This window comes from Maylandia zebra, linkage group LG5 (assembly GCF_041146795.1).
Source record: "Maylandia zebra isolate NMK-2024a linkage group LG5, Mzebra_GT3a, whole genome shotgun sequence".
Classification (NCBI taxonomy): domain Eukaryota; kingdom Metazoa; phylum Chordata; class Actinopteri; order Cichliformes; family Cichlidae; genus Maylandia; species Maylandia zebra.
In genome coordinates this window covers 2,184,164-2,203,873 of record NC_135171.1, presented here as the reverse complement: position 1 = coordinate 2,203,873, position 19,710 = coordinate 2,184,164, and the positions used below count along the sequence as shown (strand labels likewise).

General features: G+C 42.9%; 1 protein-coding gene across 2 annotated transcripts in view; it reads right to left on the bottom strand.

Moving 5' to 3' along the window:
* Positions 1-19,038, bottom strand: part of LOC101479224 (receptor-type tyrosine-protein phosphatase gamma) — a 371,804-nt gene extending 352,766 nt beyond the window's left edge. Inside the window, exon 1 of one of the 2 annotated variants that reach the window (XM_076883640.1) lies at positions 18,505-19,038. In XM_076883640.1, coding sequence (XP_076739755.1) covers positions 18,505-18,619 — 115 coding nt within the window. In that variant the 5' untranslated portion in view covers positions 18,620-19,038. The remainder of the gene's footprint in view (positions 1-18,504) is intronic. The other variant, XM_076883639.1, reaches the window with a different exon arrangement.
* Positions 19,039-19,710: the final 672 nt, after the last annotated feature.

Sequence of the window (19,710 nt, the reverse complement as noted above, 5' to 3'; positions counted from 1 at the left end):
TTTGCACAAAATCACATGATTCCATTATCTGAGCAAAATATTGATCCTCGTCTGCAGAGTGGTATATTTTTAGGGCTGGCATGGTTTGCAGTATTCAAGTGGTAGGGCCCAAAATGACATTTTTTCCCCACAGGAGCCCAAACCCCTGGCAGCACCCCTGCTTACCTTACATGGGATCAGTGGGAGAATTGGCTCGGAGATTGAGAAACAAAAACAAAACATGAAGTCAAGTAAGACAGCTGAAATAGGACAAAGCACCGAAGACAAAGGGAGCTCAAAGCACGACAGACATATAAGATAGAGGATGCGGTCACTAGGGATTAGGAGACAGAGGAGGGCGCCGCTGTTTAAACCACCACCCCCTGGAACAAAGACAAATTGGGCTACGAGCTCATCTGAGAGGCCTCCAAGTCTCTACCTCTCTGAGGAGGAAGCCGGTGTCTCCCAAGCATCGAAGTGAAAAACCCAACGCTGCTGCAAGAATTTAATGAGGAGGGCTCTGCGCTATTCTCTGCTCAGTTTGTGACACAACACCGAATGGCATGTAGCGATGTTCTTTCTTCTTTATTCATGCTTTTATCCCCACTGCCTACACAAGAAGAAATGGAGTGGCCCACTCAGGCTCAATGTTAGCATGCAAATGTGCAAATGCGAAAATCACCCTGCCTTGCACCCAAGCATGCTTGAACTGCACATAATGAAAAATAAACGGCTCCCTCAGCATCAGTACTATTATTATTAATAGTAGTAGCAGTAACAGTGGTATTGGCATTAGTGTTGGTTTGTTGTTGGGGTGCCGTACTCCTTCACACTGGGATGGTTACAAACGTTTTTTATATAAATGCAGATAATGGAAGTTGCAGTTTCTCTAAGCCCACAATAACTTTAAACAGATCACAGCCACATGTCTCAGTGGAGCAAGAAAACAATAAGGTCTTTGTAACATTTGTTCATTTTTGATCAAAGTAAAGACCATGGGTGGTCGTGAGACCGGAGCACAGGCAATGACTTTTGGATGGGAGCTGCTCATTTGACATTGCTGAGCAAAACTGCCTTTAGAATAAAATAAAATAGCCCTTTATTCTCACTGTACATGTACAATGAAATTGTGGGAAAACAGTTTCGGTTTGCGGTTTGTGTGTTGTTTAAAATGTGTGCAATTTCTTGCATTACAGATGGGAATGATGGCCAGCACTGCACGCATGACAGCCAGGCTGCCAGCAGCCAGGGCTTGGTTGCAGCCTCAGTCTCTGTATCTAAGCCAGCGGTGGCAGTTTGGTGGTGGTTTCATGAAATGATTCGATCATATTTCTGTTGTTCATGAGCAAAGTGCCTTTTTCATCACAACTTCTCATCATGATGCTGACACTGAGATTCAAACTGAATCCTAATTCTCACTAATAATTCACTTTTGTTCTCGTAAACTTTGTGAATGGAAATCACGGAAAATTATTTTGCGTGTGCAAACACCCAGAAGTAAGAAATGAAAACGGCTCGACCAAAAGAGGAAAAAGAAAAGAAAGAAGGAAAGTAAAACTTATGAAACAGTTATGTAAAACGTGAGGATTGGTGTCACTGTTACAGCAGATATATTCGTAACATGGTGGCAGCTGCTTCCATTCCACTCTCAGCAGGGATGACTGATGGAAGTGGAGTGAAGTGCACTTTACCACTAACAATGAGAAAGTGTTCTGGGAAACGCAGAAACACCCATGTGCACCTTTCACTGCTGCATCAGAGCGCTGTCACCGCTCCGGAGCGAGCGGGCACCCATCGAGCCTGACAAAAGAACACAGTACTTGAAAGTGGTGACGTGCAGCACAGTGGCAGTGGAGGAGGAACAAGGGCCAGTGGCCAAAGGAAACATCACCTGGCAGCCATCCAAAATGTCAGAGTCAAATCACATTGTGCTGCATCCAACACGACAACTTTGACTATGAGGGCTGAACTCTCTGTGACTTTTCAGGTGCTGTCGTCTTCTTCCCTTTTCTGGAGTCGTCAGCGGTCAGGCTTGTCCTCCACGCCAGCCGACAGACCGTCAGCGTGAGCTGCTGTTGCCAGAGCACAGGTTTGCACTGGTGCAGCATCTCGTTGTGCATCTTGTGCTGTCTCCATGTTGTTGTCTTCACTCTCTTGTTTGTTTTTTTCCCTTTATATTATTTTGGGCCTGTATACAACCGCAGCCTTCCAGGGTGTCGCTGCATTTGCCAAACAGGATGGGACACAATAAAGAAAGAAGTGTGAGACTGGCTAATAGGTGGAGTGCTTTCATAACGTCAGTGAAAACGAAGCTACATGTTTTGATTGATTAATTCATCTTGTTGTCTTTTTTAGTAACACAGCTACCCACTGGACAAAATTCCCTAATGAGGTTCTACCTGTCACCTCCCTGTGGCTCCTCTGCATTATCAGGCCATGCCAGTTTACTTTCAAACCGCCACCATCATTGCTCTGCTCAAAGACCCCTTTGCAGATCCCGCTCTCTTACACAATTACAGGCCTATTTCCAAACGTCCATTTATCTCCTAAATCTTAATGAAAGCTGTAGTCTGGGGGAGAGTAACGTTTGATCAATTTCAGTGTGCTCTTCAACAGAATCACAGCAGCAACACAGCATTACTGGCAATTCTTCTATGCTTAGATAAAGATCAGTGTACCATTGTCACTGACAGATTACAGAACCGGCTTAGTACCTCACGCACTGTTGAAGTTCTAGTGCTTGGTCCAGAGAGTTTTACTAATGAGGTCAATGAGGTCATTGGCACCAACAATATCAAATCGTCTGCTGAGAACTTTGAGCTTATTTTTGACTAGAGATTGACTGATCCGACATACAGTATCGGTATCCTGACCTAAATGACTGGATTGGATATCAGGGAGAAATAAAAAATGCAATCCGATCCATTAAATTTCACAAAAGCACCTCACAAAACTTGCGACATGGCGTAACCCAGGTCGGAGCAGTAAGCGTTTGGAGCCTCGCTACGTGCTGCCAAACTGGCATTTCATCGGTATGAAAAAAAAAACAACGTTTGGACCAATGACTGTAGAAAACATGGACGACACGACAGCTCCCCAAAAATGAAGCCAAAACTTCTCTATCGCCCCCTGGTGTCTGGCTGCAGTATAGGTCATAAACCCCGCCTCCTCCACGTTAGTGGATGGGACTGGGGTCAGACTAAAATAAATTTATTCTCCTCAGATAATTTTTTCCAAAGATTCTTTCTTTTGTTTTCAATAGTTCTCATCACGCTGATTGATGTTCAAGGGGTCTCCTCTCCCATACGTTTGACTCTAATTCCTACCGCGGTGATGTTAAATTGGGGTGAAACGTCATCATAAGAGCTTTGACTGGCAGCTGCAGTCACGGAGAAACTTGCGTATCTCTGTTCGGGAATAGCAGATAGAGCGTAGGCTCTGAGAGGAGGACCAGCGTTTACGCTACGAAAACACGACCAAGTGTTTTAACCTGACAGCCTGAGGTGTTCTTCAGTAAACTGGACTACCCGACAGAAGGACCCGAGGCCGGTAAGTTAAACGTGTTTGTAAGCTAATCCGTAACTACCGTCCTTAGCTCGGTCCTGAGACCTAGCTAGCTAAGATGAGCACTTGGCTGTCAGGGTTCGTTTAGCTGTGCAGGTGAATGCATTTACTAAAGAAATCAAGAGAAACACTCCTAAAATGGCGGCGCGTTAGCTAGACGCACACTTCCCTCCTCCGTGAATCTTTGCCAAGACACCTAACGTAATATCAACTTTTGAAGTTAAACTCTAACGGTATCCGCGCTTAGGACTCTTTTATGTCGTCTGCACCAGATAAATCGGGCAGGGGTCGTGGTAAACCCTCACAACCTAAAATTGATTTCGGACCAACTAAACAAAGTGGAAAAGCTAAAGCTAGCGCCAAGAGTCAATTAGCGCTGAAGAGGAAGGACCAAGTCACGCTCCGATTCTTGAAGCTATCAAAGACTTGAAAACCGACTTCTCCAACAGGTTTGACGGAATAATGGCTGCAATTGAGGGAGTGAGAAACGAGGTCGGAGAGTGTAAGGAGCGTATTGTAAATGTCGAGACACGCATTTCCGACACTGAGGACACGGTCGATAGCCTTCAGAGAAAAGTCCAGAGTCTCGAAAAGAAAACCAGAGATATGGAGGACAAAGTAATGGACTTGGAAACAAGGGCCAGGAGGGCTAACCTGAGACTGGTGAATTTACCGGAGAAGGTGGAGGGAACGGATGCTTGCGCATTTCTGGAAACCTGGATCCCGGAGACGCTGGACATCTCTCTGCGGAAATCAAAGCCATTCCTGGAAAGGGCGCATCGAATCGGCCCGAGAAACGACCCAAACGCCCCCCCAAGAACACTGATCATGAAATTCCTGAGCGATAGGGATAAGGCAATGGTGCTGAAAGCGACCAAAATCAAAAAGCAAATACTCTACGAGGACAAACCGGTGTGTTTCTACCCGGACATGGCAGCCGGCATACATAAGATGCAGAAAGAGTTCGACTCATGAGACGACAGCTCCGCGGCATGGGGATAAGACACGGGATGCTTCTCCCCGCCAGGCTCCTAGTGACCTACAAGGATAAAACACTGACTTTTGGCAAACCGGAGGACGCAGAGACTTTCGTTACGCGGATCCAAGCAGAGCGGGATGAATAGCGATACGGATAAAGTTGGTAAAATAATTGAACGTTTTGCTTGGCAGCTAATTCCTGGGGCTACTGTGAACTGATCATTGAAATATATTCACACTGAACATCTGTACATGCCTCCGTTATATCTGTACGGGGGTTAAAGACGCTGGTGATTACCTGCATTGTGAGTATACCCCCCCCCCCCCCTTTTTCTTTTTTTTTTTCTTTTTTTTTTTTCTTTTTTTGGGGGTGGGGGATCGATTACTTTTTGTTTTCCAGGAGGACTCTCTGAGTTATAGTTACATTTAAATAGAGTTAAAGCACAGTAGACCCCTAACATTTAATTTATTTACATGAGTATATTTGGGATAGCAATAAATTCCTGGCAAAGCAATTATTATTTGTATGTAAAAGCTAACAATGGAGGGAGTGTTTAAGTTCAGGATAAGTCAATATCAATAATGTTGGATCATTCCTCAATAACTGTGGACTGGTCATTAGCATTACCGGAGTGTGTAGTAAGGAGAAGGGGAAACTGGCCCTTAGGTCAGAGGGGTTGTGTTCAATGGTTGATGCAGTTAGAAGCATCTGTGTTGTCTGCATTGTTTTGGTTGTCTAAAGGTACACTTCTATATACTAGCATGAGAAGATCATCTGAAAATTGCAGCTATGTCCAATGTTTTAGAAATTAAGATGACATCGTGGAACTGTAGAGGGCTGCAAAAACTTAAAAAAGTTAAACAAGTGATGAGAAGGTTAAAAGATATGCATTCCAAAATAATTTTTCTCCAAGAGACTCATCTTACTGGAAAAGAGGACTTAAAGATTAAGCGGAGATGGCAGGGAGAGGTATTTTCAGCACCATTTAACTCCCAAGCGAGAGGGGTTTTGACTCTAATACAGAAGTCCGTCCCCTTTAATGTTTGTAAGGTGATTGCAGATAGGATGGGAAGGTATTTGATTGTTCAGGGTACTCTCTATACAGAACCTCTGATTTTAGTTAATATTTATGCCCCAAATAAGGATGAACCATCTTTTTTTAATAACCTGTTCTGCACGCTGTCAGCACTCAGTGGTCAATATATTTTAGCGGGAGACTTCAATTGCACTCTGAACCCAAGTATAGATAAATCATCACATTTAGACAAATCTCATAGCCAGAGTAGGGAAACCATTCTTCAGTTTGCTAAGGAATTAAATCTTATGGATATATGGAGAGACAGGAATCCTGGTGTATCGACATATTCATGTTATTCTAGCACACATAAATCATACTCACGAATAGACTACTTTTTGATCTCAGCAAGTCTGTCCTATAAAGTGAACGGTTGTGATTATGGCAGTGTCCTTATCTCAGACCATGCCCCAGCCAGTCTGGTCTATTTGGATCCAGGGCTAGTACGAGATCCCCCAAAATGGAAATTTCAGCAAAAATGGATAAAGGACAAAGACCTACTGGCGTACCTTGACAAACAAATTACTGATTACTTTGAGCTCAATACTTCTGAAACATCTTCGTGTATTAGATGGGAAGCATTCAAAGCCTTCATTAGAGGCCAAATAATTAGCTTCACAAGCTCAAAATCTAAGAAGGCCAGACAAAAGCTGAAATTATTGGAATCAAAAATTAAAGCTACTGAGGATATGTACTTTAAGAACCCCTGTCCCAAGCTGCACCAAAGTTTGCTGTTATTAAGAACCCAATATAATGAAATCTCAGCTTCAAAAGCTACAGCTAACTTATTAAAACTTAAGCAGTCCGTTTTTGATCAAGGGGAGAAATCAGGTAAAATTCTGGCTTGGCGTATAAAACAATTCCAATTGGAAAGATCAATCACTGCACTTAAAAATGATAAAGGGGAAACGATCTCTGACCCTGCTGCAATAAGTGACTCTTTCAAGGCCTATTATGAAAGGTTATACAGTTCTGACTTAAACCCAGGTGACCCCAATTTTTTCTCTTTTCTTGACAATATGAATATCCCCAGAATAGAAGAAGAGGAATCCTTGAGACTGGGGGCTAAATTGACTCTGGACGAAATCTCAGAGGCAATAATGAGTATGAATTCTGGAAAGGCTGCAGGGCCAGACGGTCTGCCAATTGATATCTATAAAAAGTTTGTATCCAAATTAAAGGCACCCCTTTTGGAAATGTTTTCTGAATCTGCTCAAAAGGGGATACTCCCACCCACTCTGAGAGGGGCCTTAATTACACTTCTTCCCAAACCTGGAAAATCGAATGATAAATGTGAAAACCTGCGGCCAATTAGCCTCTTAAACTCAGATTTAAAGATACTCTGTAAAATTCTAGCAAAGAGACTGGAGGGCCTTTTGCCAGACATCATCAAGGAAGATCAAAATGGGTTCATGGTTGGGCGTCAGGGATTCCACAATGTTCGACGAGTGTTAAATATTTTACACGAGCAAGGGGGGTCTTCAGATACAGCTTTCTTGGCACTAGATGCCGAGAAGGCTTTCGATAGGGTGGAATGGCCCTATTTGCTTGAGGTTCTTGGTCGCTTTGGTTTGGGAGTGGGATTCTGTAACTGGGTCAGGCTTCTATATAATAACCCATATGCAGAAATAATTACCAATAATGTTATCTCAAAACCAGTTGAGATTGGAAGAGGTTGTAGACAAGGTTGCCCCCTATCCCCCCTTTTATTTATAATTGCAATTGAACCACTTGCTATTGCTGTAAGAGAACACTGTGTGATCACGGGTATAGAGATCGGAGGGCTCGACCATCGAATAGCTCTTTATGCTGACGATGTGATCCTCTTTCTTAAAAATCTGGGAAAATCTATTCCAGCCATTTTAGACCTAATTGGAAAATTTGGACATATTTCTGGTTATAAAATCAATAAATCAAAATCTTCTATAATGCTTTTGAACTCAGAAGAAAGGATGAATCCACCTAAATACACCTGCCATTTTAGAAATGTGAATCAGTTTACTTATCTAGGTATTCAGATTGTCCCGAAATTGGAAGAGGTGGTGAACCATAATTATAGTCCAATTATGACTGACATATCCAAATCAGTGGAGAGATGGTCGAGTCTCCAAATTTCACTGATTGGTAGAATAAATATACTAAAGATGAACGTGCTCCCTAAGCTTCTGTATCTGTTTCAGAATATCCCCTTGCCACCTCCCTCAGACTTTTTCCTTAAAATAAGAAAACTGTTTAATCAGTTTTTATGGAATAACAAACGTCCCAGACTTCGCTTATCACTTTTGTACTTGCCCTTTGATGCAGGAGGGCTGCAATGTCCTAACATGGTTTGGTATTACTGGGCAGCCCAGTTAAGAACTATAATGTTCTATTATGCTGCAGAAAAGCCCCCCGCATGGAGAACTATTGAGTCTCTCTCTCTTAGGCTTCCACTTCCTACATATGTATACTCTGATAAATATAATAAACTCAAAGACATTACGCTTAATCCTATAGTTAAAAACACGATTTATATCGTACATGTCACTCAAAGATATTTAAACGTAAAATCTCCCCTCTCTGTTTTTAGCCCGATTTGGGGCAACAATTATTTTGCCCCAGGTAGGGCGGATGGTGGTTTTAAAATGTGGGCAGACTCGGGGCTGGGACTGGTGAAGGATGCTTTCGGGGGTGATGGAAGACTTTTAAGTTTTGAACAACTAATCTCTAAATTTAATATTCCCCGAAAGCACTTTTTCAAATACCTACAGTTTAGGAGTTTTATCAGGTCTTATCATAATGATTTTACACATATTCCCCCGCTGTCCACATTAGAGAAAATCCTAACCAAAAACCCCAGTGGTAGAGGGATGATATCTGAATTATATAACTTGATGATGACATCCTCTCCTGATTCATCTGCTGCTAAGCTTGAAGCTTGGAGGTATGACTTACAGGAGGACTTGACAGTGGAACAATGGAGTAGAGCATGTAAGCTAGCCCAAACACAGACAGGGAACACACATCTAAAATTGCTACAATTTAATTGGTTGATGAGAGTGTACATAACACCAGAAAAACTTAACAAATTTAATATGCAGATTCATGATATCTGTAATAGATGTGAAGAAGATAAGGGCACATTGCTCCACTGTTTATGGTCATGTCCAAAAATAAAGGAGTTTTGGGAAGAGGTTGGAGCAATGATAAAGGAGATTTTGTCAATTAAACTTGTGATGGATCCCAAACTTTTCCTACTGGGATTATATCCTGTAGGGTGTAACATAGATCATTTTGAAAAAATCTTCATAAACATGGGAATACTACAAGCAAAGAGAGTGATAGCTCTAACGTGGAGGAGTCTTGGCAAACCAAGTATTTCACATTGGTTCAAAGAATTGTCTTTATGTTTACCATTAGAGAAAATTACATATACTCTAAAAGATAAACAAGAAATTTTCCAGAAAATTTGGGGGCGCTACATCCAGTATATTGGGAATAAAGATCTATCTGGTTTACTGTGTGAGACAGGGACAGCCTAGCTATTCCCTGTACAGGACCACAACCATATGCTGCAATCTGAAAATTATTCTTTAAAATCTGTCAGAGGTCTCATGGACTCAAGTGCTTTCATTGAATGTACCTTGTGTTTCGTTTATTGTGTAAATTTGTTTGTGTATGTACTTTATATATGTATATATGTAAAACTTTAATAAACATAATGTTGAAAAAAAAAAAAAAAAAAAAAAAGAAATCAAGAGAAACGCTCCAGGCTGCTCAGTCACAATTACTGTTACTGTACTTTTATTACAAGTATTATACTGTAAAAGCAACAGACGGCACCCTGCTTCAGCTCCTGTACAGAGCTGAATATTAAATATGTGCAAACAACAGCATATTTTCAGTCTCCACATCTGTAAAGACAGGGACAGTAACTGCGTGTGTGTATAAAACCTGCAGATAGTCAGATTAACAGTATTTTGTCTCTATCTGTCAATGATCTGGCATGACGTGAAAAAAGGCACATACCTTTGACGTTGCGTGACAAACTCTCTATTCCTCGTCCACACATGAACGCAAAAACTGAGTTTTAAAAAATCACCGAGGTCAAAAGGTCCAAATCCATAGACACAGCTGCATTTTCAAAAGTACCCGTGTAGGTGTGACCGTAGCGTAAAAGAGTTAGTAGTTTATTTTCTTGCTACCTGTAATTTATTGCAGCTTACTTGTATTTGCTCAATTGTTTACTAAATGTTTGAGGTGTGAAATAAACCGCAATGGAGTTTGAAAACAAAATATGGGCATGTGTGGTTGGAGTATGTGTTTGTGCGGGCGGGGGGTTAGGTGGTGATGGGCCCGAACATTTTTCTTGTAAAACAAAGGGGGGGGGGGGGGGCAGCAAAAGAAGTTTGGGAACCACTGGAGTAGGCTATCCCAGAGAAGTAGAGCAAGTGTGTAAGTTCATCTCTGAATGTTGGTAAAGCATTCCCACGTTAAGCTTAAGAACCGATATATGGAGCTCAGATGTCTGTGCGTTGTCATTGCTAAGCCTGACCGTACAATGAAAAGACTCGAGTTTCACTTTGAAAAAAACAACTGTGCTCCAGGCTAAACAGTTCTGTGGTTCAAAAAAAAGAAAAAGAAAAACATGAGTGTTGTGAAGCCGTGTTTGCATTTATTTGCACTGCTTTCCACTCTGGAAGTCTATTTATGTTCATCTTTAAGTATGAAAGGGTCCATTATACAACTTGTTTGGTTTTTTTAAGTTGTTTAATATAAACATTATTTTGTGCTGATATTGCACTTCTTTTTTCAGAAGGCAAGGCAAGTTTATTTGTATAGCACAATTCAACAACAAGGTGGTTCAAAGTGCTTTACAGAGACATTAGAAACAAAAACAAATAAAAAGCATGATTTAAAATTGATTAAAACAAGCAAACAAACTAACTAATTAACAAACAAACAAAACAGATAAAATCAGTAGTTAAAATGTTAGTTTTGAAATTTAAGCTTAAAAGTGTGGATTTGGTGTTTTATTCAAATGCAGCTGAGAACAGGTGAGTCTTCAACCTGGATTTAAATAAACTGAGTGTTTCAGCTGATCTGAGGCTTTCTGGGAGTTTGTTCCAGATATAAGGAGCATAAAAGCTGAATGCAGCTTCTCCGTGTCTGGTTCTGACTCTGGGAACTGATAAAAGACCGGATCCAGATGACCTGAGGGATCTGGAAGGTTCATACTGGGTCAGAACCAAAGATCTGCATAAAATTGCATTTTAAATTACTTTTTGAATATTACTTTAAACACTTAGACTTAAAGTTCTGCTAAAAGTTTAAATAAAAAGAGCAGTGTTGCTGAACCATGAAATATTTTGGTGCAGTGTATTTTTGCATACAAGTGTAACAGAATAGCTTTAGTGTTTTGTTTTTTTAAATTTGAGTATGAACTTATACAAAATGCAGCAAGATATTTAAAAAAAAACAGTTTTATTGATTATAAAAGACTGTATCAGATTCATATCAGTATCGGACATAAAAAAGTGGAATCGTGCATCTCTATTTTTGACTAAAAATGAATTTTGAACATTTTATTAATAACATAAAACTCTACATCACCCCTGCATATACAGCTGAGCTACTGAGACCTTATACCCACAGCATCTCCAATTGTCTGATCAGAGTCTCCTATTTGTTCCACACACTGATTTTAAAACCAGAGGTGAACAGCGTTCTTCAGCCAATCAGGTCCTAGCGAATAAAATCTCATTTCTATACGTTACATTTTTCCCCATTATTCATGGTTTTGTGGTCTGCTAATATAAATGTAAAGGATTCTGCATGCAGGAATCAATGAAACACTGCGTTTGTACACGTGTACACACATAGGGCAAGGCAATATGGCCAAAAATGTTTATCACGATATATATTTGAAAATTTGCGATAACGATATAACTGACGATATAATTGACGTGAGACAAAATACGTTACAACTCCACAAATTTATTAGTGCAAAAATCCCCCATCAATTCATTTTTTACTTAAACAAGCAGCTGTTTTTTATGTGTATTAATGCTATGTAAAAATTTAACAGTGCAAATGCAAATTCCTTGCTGACAATTTAACATTTTCAGTAGAAATGGGCTGAAATATCCTGAGCATAACCATGTATAATATCCACAAAAGTTAAAAAGAGGTGTTTTGCAACATGAAACTGCAGTGTGCCACATAAACAGGTCAAATACATATTTTTCAGACCATTTTGTGCACCGGATTATAAGGCGCATTAAGCAAAACAAAACAGTGGGATAAGTCAAACTTAACTCAGCTCATTCTTCTTGCTTCCTCCACTTCTGTACCATTGATTCATTAATGCTGAATTCTCTCACAGCTGCTCTATTCCCATGTTCTACTGTGTGACTGATAACCTTGAGTTTAAAATGGGCTTCATACGCATGTCTCTTAACAGGTGCCATTTTGGGGTCCTTATACACACAATGCGGTAATATTATGTTGACGCTAGAGCAGGGCGATATCACCAAAAATAAAAAAGAGGCCTCTGAGGCCGTCACAACTGCCCTGTGACAGAGGTTGTCTGAGAGAATATTGGGAGCAACAACACCATGAAGTCCAAAGAACACACCAGACAGGTCAGGGATAAAGTTATTGAGAAATTTAAAGCAGGTTTAGGCTACAAAAAGATTTCCCAAGCCTTGAACATCCCACGGAGCGCTGTTCAAGCCATCATTCAGAAATGGAAGGAGTATGGCACAACTGTAAACCTACCAAGACAAGGCCGTCCACATAAACTCAGGCCGAACAAGGAGAGCGCTGATCAGAAATGCAGCCAAGAGGCCCATGGTGACTCTGGACGAGCTGCAGAGATCTACAGCTCAGGTGGGGGAATCTGTCCACAGGACAACTATTAGTCGTGCACTGCACAAAGTTGGCCTTCATGGAAGAGTGGCAAGAAGAAAGCCATTGTTAACAGAAAACCATAAGAAGTCCAGTTTGCAGTTTGCCACAAGCCATGTGGGGGACACAGCAAACATGTGGAAGAAGCTGCTCTGGTCAGATGAGACCAAAATGCAAAACGCTATGTGTGGAAAACTAACACTGCACATCACTCTGAACACACCATCCCCACTGTCAGATATGGTGGTGGCAGCATCATGCTCTGGGGGGGCTTCTCTTCAGCAGGGACAGGGAAGCTGGTCAGAGTTGATGGGAAGATGGATGGAGCCAAATACAGAGCAATCTTGGAAGAAAACCTCTTGGAGTCTGCAAAAGACTTGAGACTGGGGTGGAGGTTCAGCTTCCAGCAGGACAACGACCCTAAACACAAAGCCAGGAAACAATGGGATGGTTTAAAACAAAACATATCCATGTGTTAGACTGGCCCAGTCAAAGTCCAGATCTAAGTCCAATCCAGAATCTGTGGCAAGATCTGAAAACTGCTGTTCACAAATGCTGCCCATCTAATCTGACTGAGCTGGAGCTGTTTTGCAAAGAAGAATGGGCAAAGATTTCAGTCTGTAGATGTGCAAAGCTGGTAGAGACAAACCCTAAAAGACTGGCAGCTGGAACTGCAGCAAAAGCTGGTTCTACAAAGTATTGACTCAGGGGCTGAATAATTACGCACACCCCACTTTGCAGTTATTTATTTGTAAAAAATGTTTGGAATCATGTATGATTTTCGTTCCACTTCTCACGTGTGCACCACTTTGTGTTGGTCTTTCACCTGGAATTCCAATAACATTGATTCATGTTTGTGGCTGTAATGTGACAGAATGTGGGAAAGTTCAAGGGGCCGAATACTTTTGCAAACCACTGTAAGTCAAACGTTACACAACTCATTCTTCTTGCATCATCTACTTCTGTACCATTGATTCATTAATGTTGAATTCTCTCGCAGCTGCTCTATTCCCATGTTCTGGACCTGAAAACAGGGTTTGGTTTCGTTCTATAATACTGAACTTATTTATGACGGTTTGAACTTTGAGAGTGTTTACACAAGAGAGAAAAGTGTGAAAATGTTCATGCCTGTCTGAGAAAAGTGTGTAGTGAGGGGTTTTACAGCCTTAAAACATTTATAATAATTGTAAAAAATAAAGTTGGCTACTTTGTGGATTTCACCTATTGCGGGTTATTTTTAGAAGGTAACTCCCGCGATAAAGGCGGGACCACTGTATTGGATGGAAATTCACTCTAACTTCTCTCAGTCAAACAAACTGGCTGTTCTTTGGCAGCTTTTTCAGTTTTCAGGAGCGCAGAGCTGAAATAATGATGATGTTTCATTCTTGTGTTAGAGGGAAATCTTTTTAGTTTCTTTGCACCCTGATCTCACAGTAATGCATGATGTGCCCATGGCATGACATTGGTATGGTATCAGCATGCGGGGTATAACGTCAAACTTTGGACAGTATGCAATGATATAGTATGACAGAGGTAGAGGCAATGGTACCACAGTGGCAAAGAAGGGTAGAGGAGGAATGTGCTGCTTTCTGCCACACTAAGGGCTGGTTCTCAATTTTTGACTGATTTTTGAAAGTGCAGGTGTACGGCCATGCTGCTTTTTAATCAGCATTTCAATAATAAATGAGACTAGATTCCAAACAGGGACAAAAGCTGAGTTTTGTCTGTGTGATGACAGCTGTACTGTAGCATGTACGGTGCACGCTCAACGCTGGTACAAGCTGAGCACGTTGTGATGTCACAGTGGCTCATAACACTACCGGTTACCTTGGTTAATGTTTCATCCATCATCGCGTCACAAAGCTGACTTGGATCAGGCCATTTTTCACGAGTGAACTTTGTGATGAAATTTCAAAAATGAATTTAACATTTATTTGCATCTGTGTTTTAACTGTCTCATATTTTCTACATCAGATGTTTTTTGCAAATTGTTCCAGAAAAAATTTATCGTGTGATTTATCTGAGAAAAAAAGTCACACTAACGATAAAGTCTGAAAAATATCTGCTTCAGAAACATTATGGTGATAACAGCATGGGCAAGGAGAACATATGGCTCCTGCCACCAGCAAACGAGACCTAGCAAAGCAGAACAAAAGCAGCAGAGATGGAGGGCTACACTGCAGGTGGAAATAGCTGCTACGGGCTGGATGGAGCTTCCTCTGGAAAATATACTGGGCAGCACAGCCCCTCCAAATAACCTGACGTAGAGCTAAAACTGTACAGGAGGAAAAGAATGGAGATCCTTTTGGAGCCAGCAGGACTGCTCTGTCCTTCCAGTCTACACTCCTTACTCACGTAGCAATCAGAAGAACAGCCTGAACAAGTGGACTCTGCAGTGGCACGCTCAGCCGAGCAGGCTCACAGCAGAATAAATTATGCTGCACACTTGGCCTCCCTCACCGCATTCTACAGATATCATTAGTGCCTCTGCGCTTAATATCATTATTGCTATTGTTATCATTATCAGAACTATTTATCTGTAGTCCCCCTGTGTGCAGCGAGCAGCACACTTTCCTGCTAAAAATCAATAGTGATTTAAAGAGGATGCTTCTTCTTCTGTCCTCATTAATCTGGCTCCCGATGCCTCTCCTGTTGCTACCTCCTCATGACAAAACCACATCTACCAACTGCCTGACACCACCCCTGCGCGCGCACACACACACACACACACACAGAGCAGTATCTTTTAATCAGTCTATTAAGGAGAGCAGGGGTGCCGTGCTGATGATAAAGTGACCTGTGAGCCGGTGTGCGTTCCCCACTCCGGCCACAGCAGAGGACAGATAACAGCTCAGTGAGCACCAAGATGATGATGATGATAATGTTAGAAACCCAAGGCCACGGAGCATATCCAGCCCCATCCTAAATGTCAGCCGTCTTCCTGCATTACTGTGACTACGAGGCTTGTGACACGCAGGCCTGCCTACAGTTATGAGCCTGGCCCCTGTGTGAGCATATCCACTGTGACAGATGAACGGAGAGTTAGAGAGGAACGAGATGGAGATAGATGGAGGAGCAGGGGGTGGTGCTTGTGGGAAAGGTGTGCTAGCTTTACAGATGACAGTGACCTCTGTGTGTTTGGTTAACCCGGGGCTGACGGGTGGCACCGTGACGGGGTGTGACAGTGCACACCACAGATGGGAAAGCAAACGTGATGCCCCGTGTCAGCAAGCAGACACCCTGCAGTGACAGCCACTGCTCTCAACACCCCAACCAACAGAGAAGCACAGCGAGCACATGTTTGTGGCTACAAACAGCCCACTATGAGGGCGAGGGGGCACTGACAGCACTCAGGTCAGTTTTGCAGACATAACAGCACAAAGTACGCGTGCTTCTGACGGTGCCGCTACACACTGGACGAGCATTGTAAGAACTAGTGAACGGACACGGGACAAGTTCTTTCTATCCAACATTCTCACACATTCACACTGGATGGGCGTGATACTTGCAGCGAGTATCACGCCCATCCAGTGTGAAGCAGCCAGGGATCGAACCAGCAACCTTCAAAGCTCTCGTTCCTGAGCCACAGCCACGCCCACTATAAGGCGTGACAGAGTGATCTGTCTGTGACAGGACTGTATTACAACCAGGATGTTGAAGAATTTTGAATTTGTTTGCACTTTCCTATTTGAACTCCTGGATGTATTTGCACAGAACTCTGAGGAGAAGCTCGCTGTGTTTCTCATGTTTAGATCATTTGCTGCTCTGTGGGGTTTCGGCTGATTTCACAGACACTGGCGTGATCCACGTTTGCATGTTTCTCCGTACAGCTAATGGGAAAGTAAGCAAGCCAGAGGCTGTCAATGCCGATACCCAGCAGGACAGCAGCTCGTCTCTGTTTCTACTGCGTCTGTCAGCCATTCGACAGCGAGCCGCCACCTTGGGCTCACTATCATGACAGCTGCATGGGTCTGAGTCGAGAGCCGGTCAAGCAGAGACAGAGAACAGACAGAAACATATTAGCACTGTGCACATTTTCACACGCTCCATCCTTAGATCCACAAAAAGGAGACGGTTTGTGATTGCAGGACGAGTTATTATGTTTGAGAAGACAAAGCATCACGCAGCTAATTTTGACTTTTGTCGGATAAATACGTTTCCTGGCCAGATGTCACACACCCTGAGACTTTCTTTTTTTAGCTTCAGTATTTCCTCTGAGCAGAAACTGAATCTTTGTGTTTTCAAGGAGTCCAAGTATACGTTCTCCACCAGTGGGTCAGTGGGTCCCTCTCACTCTCCCTGCACTCTGCTTTTCTCCGGATCTGTGATCAGATTGTGATTGACATGAGCGTCTGAGATAAACTTTAACTTTCTACGTCTGAAAATCCGTCAGTCGCTCCCAAAGTGTCACTAGCACTGGTACGGTTTGTTCGAGCAAAGGCACGCTACTGCTCAGTACAGCAGTCCCAGAAACTCTCCCGTGAGTGTGTTTTGTGATATCTGACACATCAGAGCTAATGTAGTTGAGCTTGAAAGTAGGCTAATGCTGTCTACCACTGACACTCCCACACACCTTACCAATCTGAGCCATAGTCTCAGTAAACCTCATCACTCGGGCAACTCACACATGGACTCTTTTCTTTGCACTACGTCTGAGCACTTTGCAACTATTTTGTTCTCAATTGTGTGCTTTTCTACTATTTCTACTATATTTCTCCTGCTTGTCATTTGCTGCTGTCTAATAATGTGCATGAGCACCCACAATTTCACTGTACACGTACAATGATAATAAAAGGCTATTTCAGTCTATTCTTTTTTAACTAGCAGCTCTGAAAACGTGTCATATCCACAGACGGCCACAGGACTTCTACATCAGCCTGGCTCCTCAGGGTGGGGGTCTGGGAGCCAAACAGAGTTTACTGTAAGGTAAAGGGCCCAATGGGGTCAGTGGTTTTCTTCTCATGGCAGGTTATGTGAAAAATGTGTGTTCACCCATAGCATTACGGGGATGTGACTCAACACAGCATAAATGCTGCACTTTGAATGTGGCCGCTGGCTTCTTCTTTGTCATGTTACCTGCACACTGTGGGCCCTTCCTTGACACTACAGCATCCAAGCGTGCCACAGGAAATGCCTTTGTTGACATCCCATGATACAGGTACGTATCGGCATATACCATTATCCAACATCTTTCAAACGTAGGTACACCTTCTGGTGCTGAACGCCTGCAAACAACAAAGGCTCGTTGCTTTGTTAGATATTACTGCATACGAGTGGAATACGTGTGAGCCTTTTGTGGCTGAGTGGGTGGTAATTACACATCTATAGCTTCTGTTGGGCTGACAGCCCGGAAAGTGTTGAATGTCTATTTGCAGCATCTTCCACAGTTGAAAGAGTGCAGCGTGGTCAAGGTCAAATTCGATTTGTGGGCTTTATTTCTGAATGTGATCACACACTTGTCCTCTTCTACCTTTGAGAAGACAAAGAACAATCTGTGGTACAAGTATTGCTTCCTAACAAGTGAAGGGTTTAGGTCCGGTGTTGGAGGTGAGGGTAAAATTGCCTCATAGAACAGCTGGAGAGGCCTAATAAAAAGACAGAGCAGGACATTTTCCACCGTTCACTGTAAAGCAGGCGTGCAGTGTTACAATCAGGTGCTGTGGGTCTAGTGTCAGCCCAAACACAGACATCAGGTCTGCCTCCCCCACACAGATTAGAGCCTCACTGCAGTGGGGCTGTGTGAACGCGTCACAGCCCCACTGTCTCGCTCCAGGGTGAGCCGGCAGGTAACAAGCCATCACATCATCACATCCAAGCCAAACCGAGCCCACTCTGCTGGTGTGGACAGGTGAACCGAGTTCCTCCAGCAGACGGAGCGCGGGGTTGTAACGCTGTGCTAGGAGTGTGCGTGAAGGGACACAAACAGGTCACGGACCAGAGACAGACAATTATTCAGTGAATAATTGTGGTCGTGTGTGGAACAGAAAGCCCGTGTTGGACGTGTGCGGATGAAACTTACCGGGATGACTGTGGGCCCCACGGAGCACGAAGGCTGCAAACACGAGAGGTAAAATCCAGCAACAGCACGACCGCAGTAGTGTCCACATGGCAGGGATGTGCGCGTCCACATGCATACAGCACCCACGAACAACTGTTGACTCTCCGTCCTCACCGTCCACTCAGTGACCGCGCAGCAGGCAAGATGCAGGCGGACGGACCCACAGAGGTCCACACTATTCCCTTCTTATCATACCACTCGCGCGGACGCTGGTGTCTCCGGGAAAGCGCGCGTGTGCGTGTGCACGCAGCTCCTCAAAGCGTTCTCTGGCTTGTGTGGCTGCGGCGGTGGAGGTAGCGCTGTTTAGGCACAGGGACAGAGAACAGTCGGCGCTGGAGCAGCGGGGAGGGTAGCTTTCATCCCTCCACCCATCCACCAAGTAACAAGCGAGCCCTACTCTGCTACACGCTTCAAACGGCCAGAGAGAGAGAGAGAGCGGTCAGTCCTCTGGATCCTAGCGCCGGGGAGGAAGCGCGCACTCTGAGCACACGCACAGATAATTAGAGATGTTCCATCTCCACAGCTTCGGTGTGTGTTCACAATTAAAGGATTGCACCTCCGCCTCAGGTTTGTCTTGGAATGAGTGCAGCGACCGTGGTTATTCAAACAAAATTAACAAAGCCTTGAAATTATAGAACGCCGCCGTAATGAATGAATTAAATACACCATTAAATAATTATTTAAATGTGTCAATAATTAATTGAAATTGAAAATAATTAATTAAAATGGGAAATAATTAATTAAATAAATAAATATTTTTGACACATTTAATTAATTAATTATTGACACATTTAAATAATTATTTAATGGTGTATTTAATTCATTCATTTTGGCACACTTGATTCCTTCAGGTCTCACCATGAATTTATTTTATCTGTCAGCCTCACCCATCAAACCCAGGGGGCGGGGTTAACACTGATCGAGTCAAAACCATTGCTTTGGCCTGGTGGCCGTTGTTTTTAAAAGGCGTTTCTGCACACCAACAACCGGCATGTGGAAACGAACAGAACTGAACTTTGAAAAACCCTGTTTGTGTGTCACCAAATACCGCTTTAATATTTTTTAGCTGAGAATGTAGCGGTTTAATCTTAGATATCTGGTCGGTTTGTCAAGATACAGCCTCTTTGCAAAAGTGCTTCGATAATTTCGGAAATGTCTGCCCAGCCC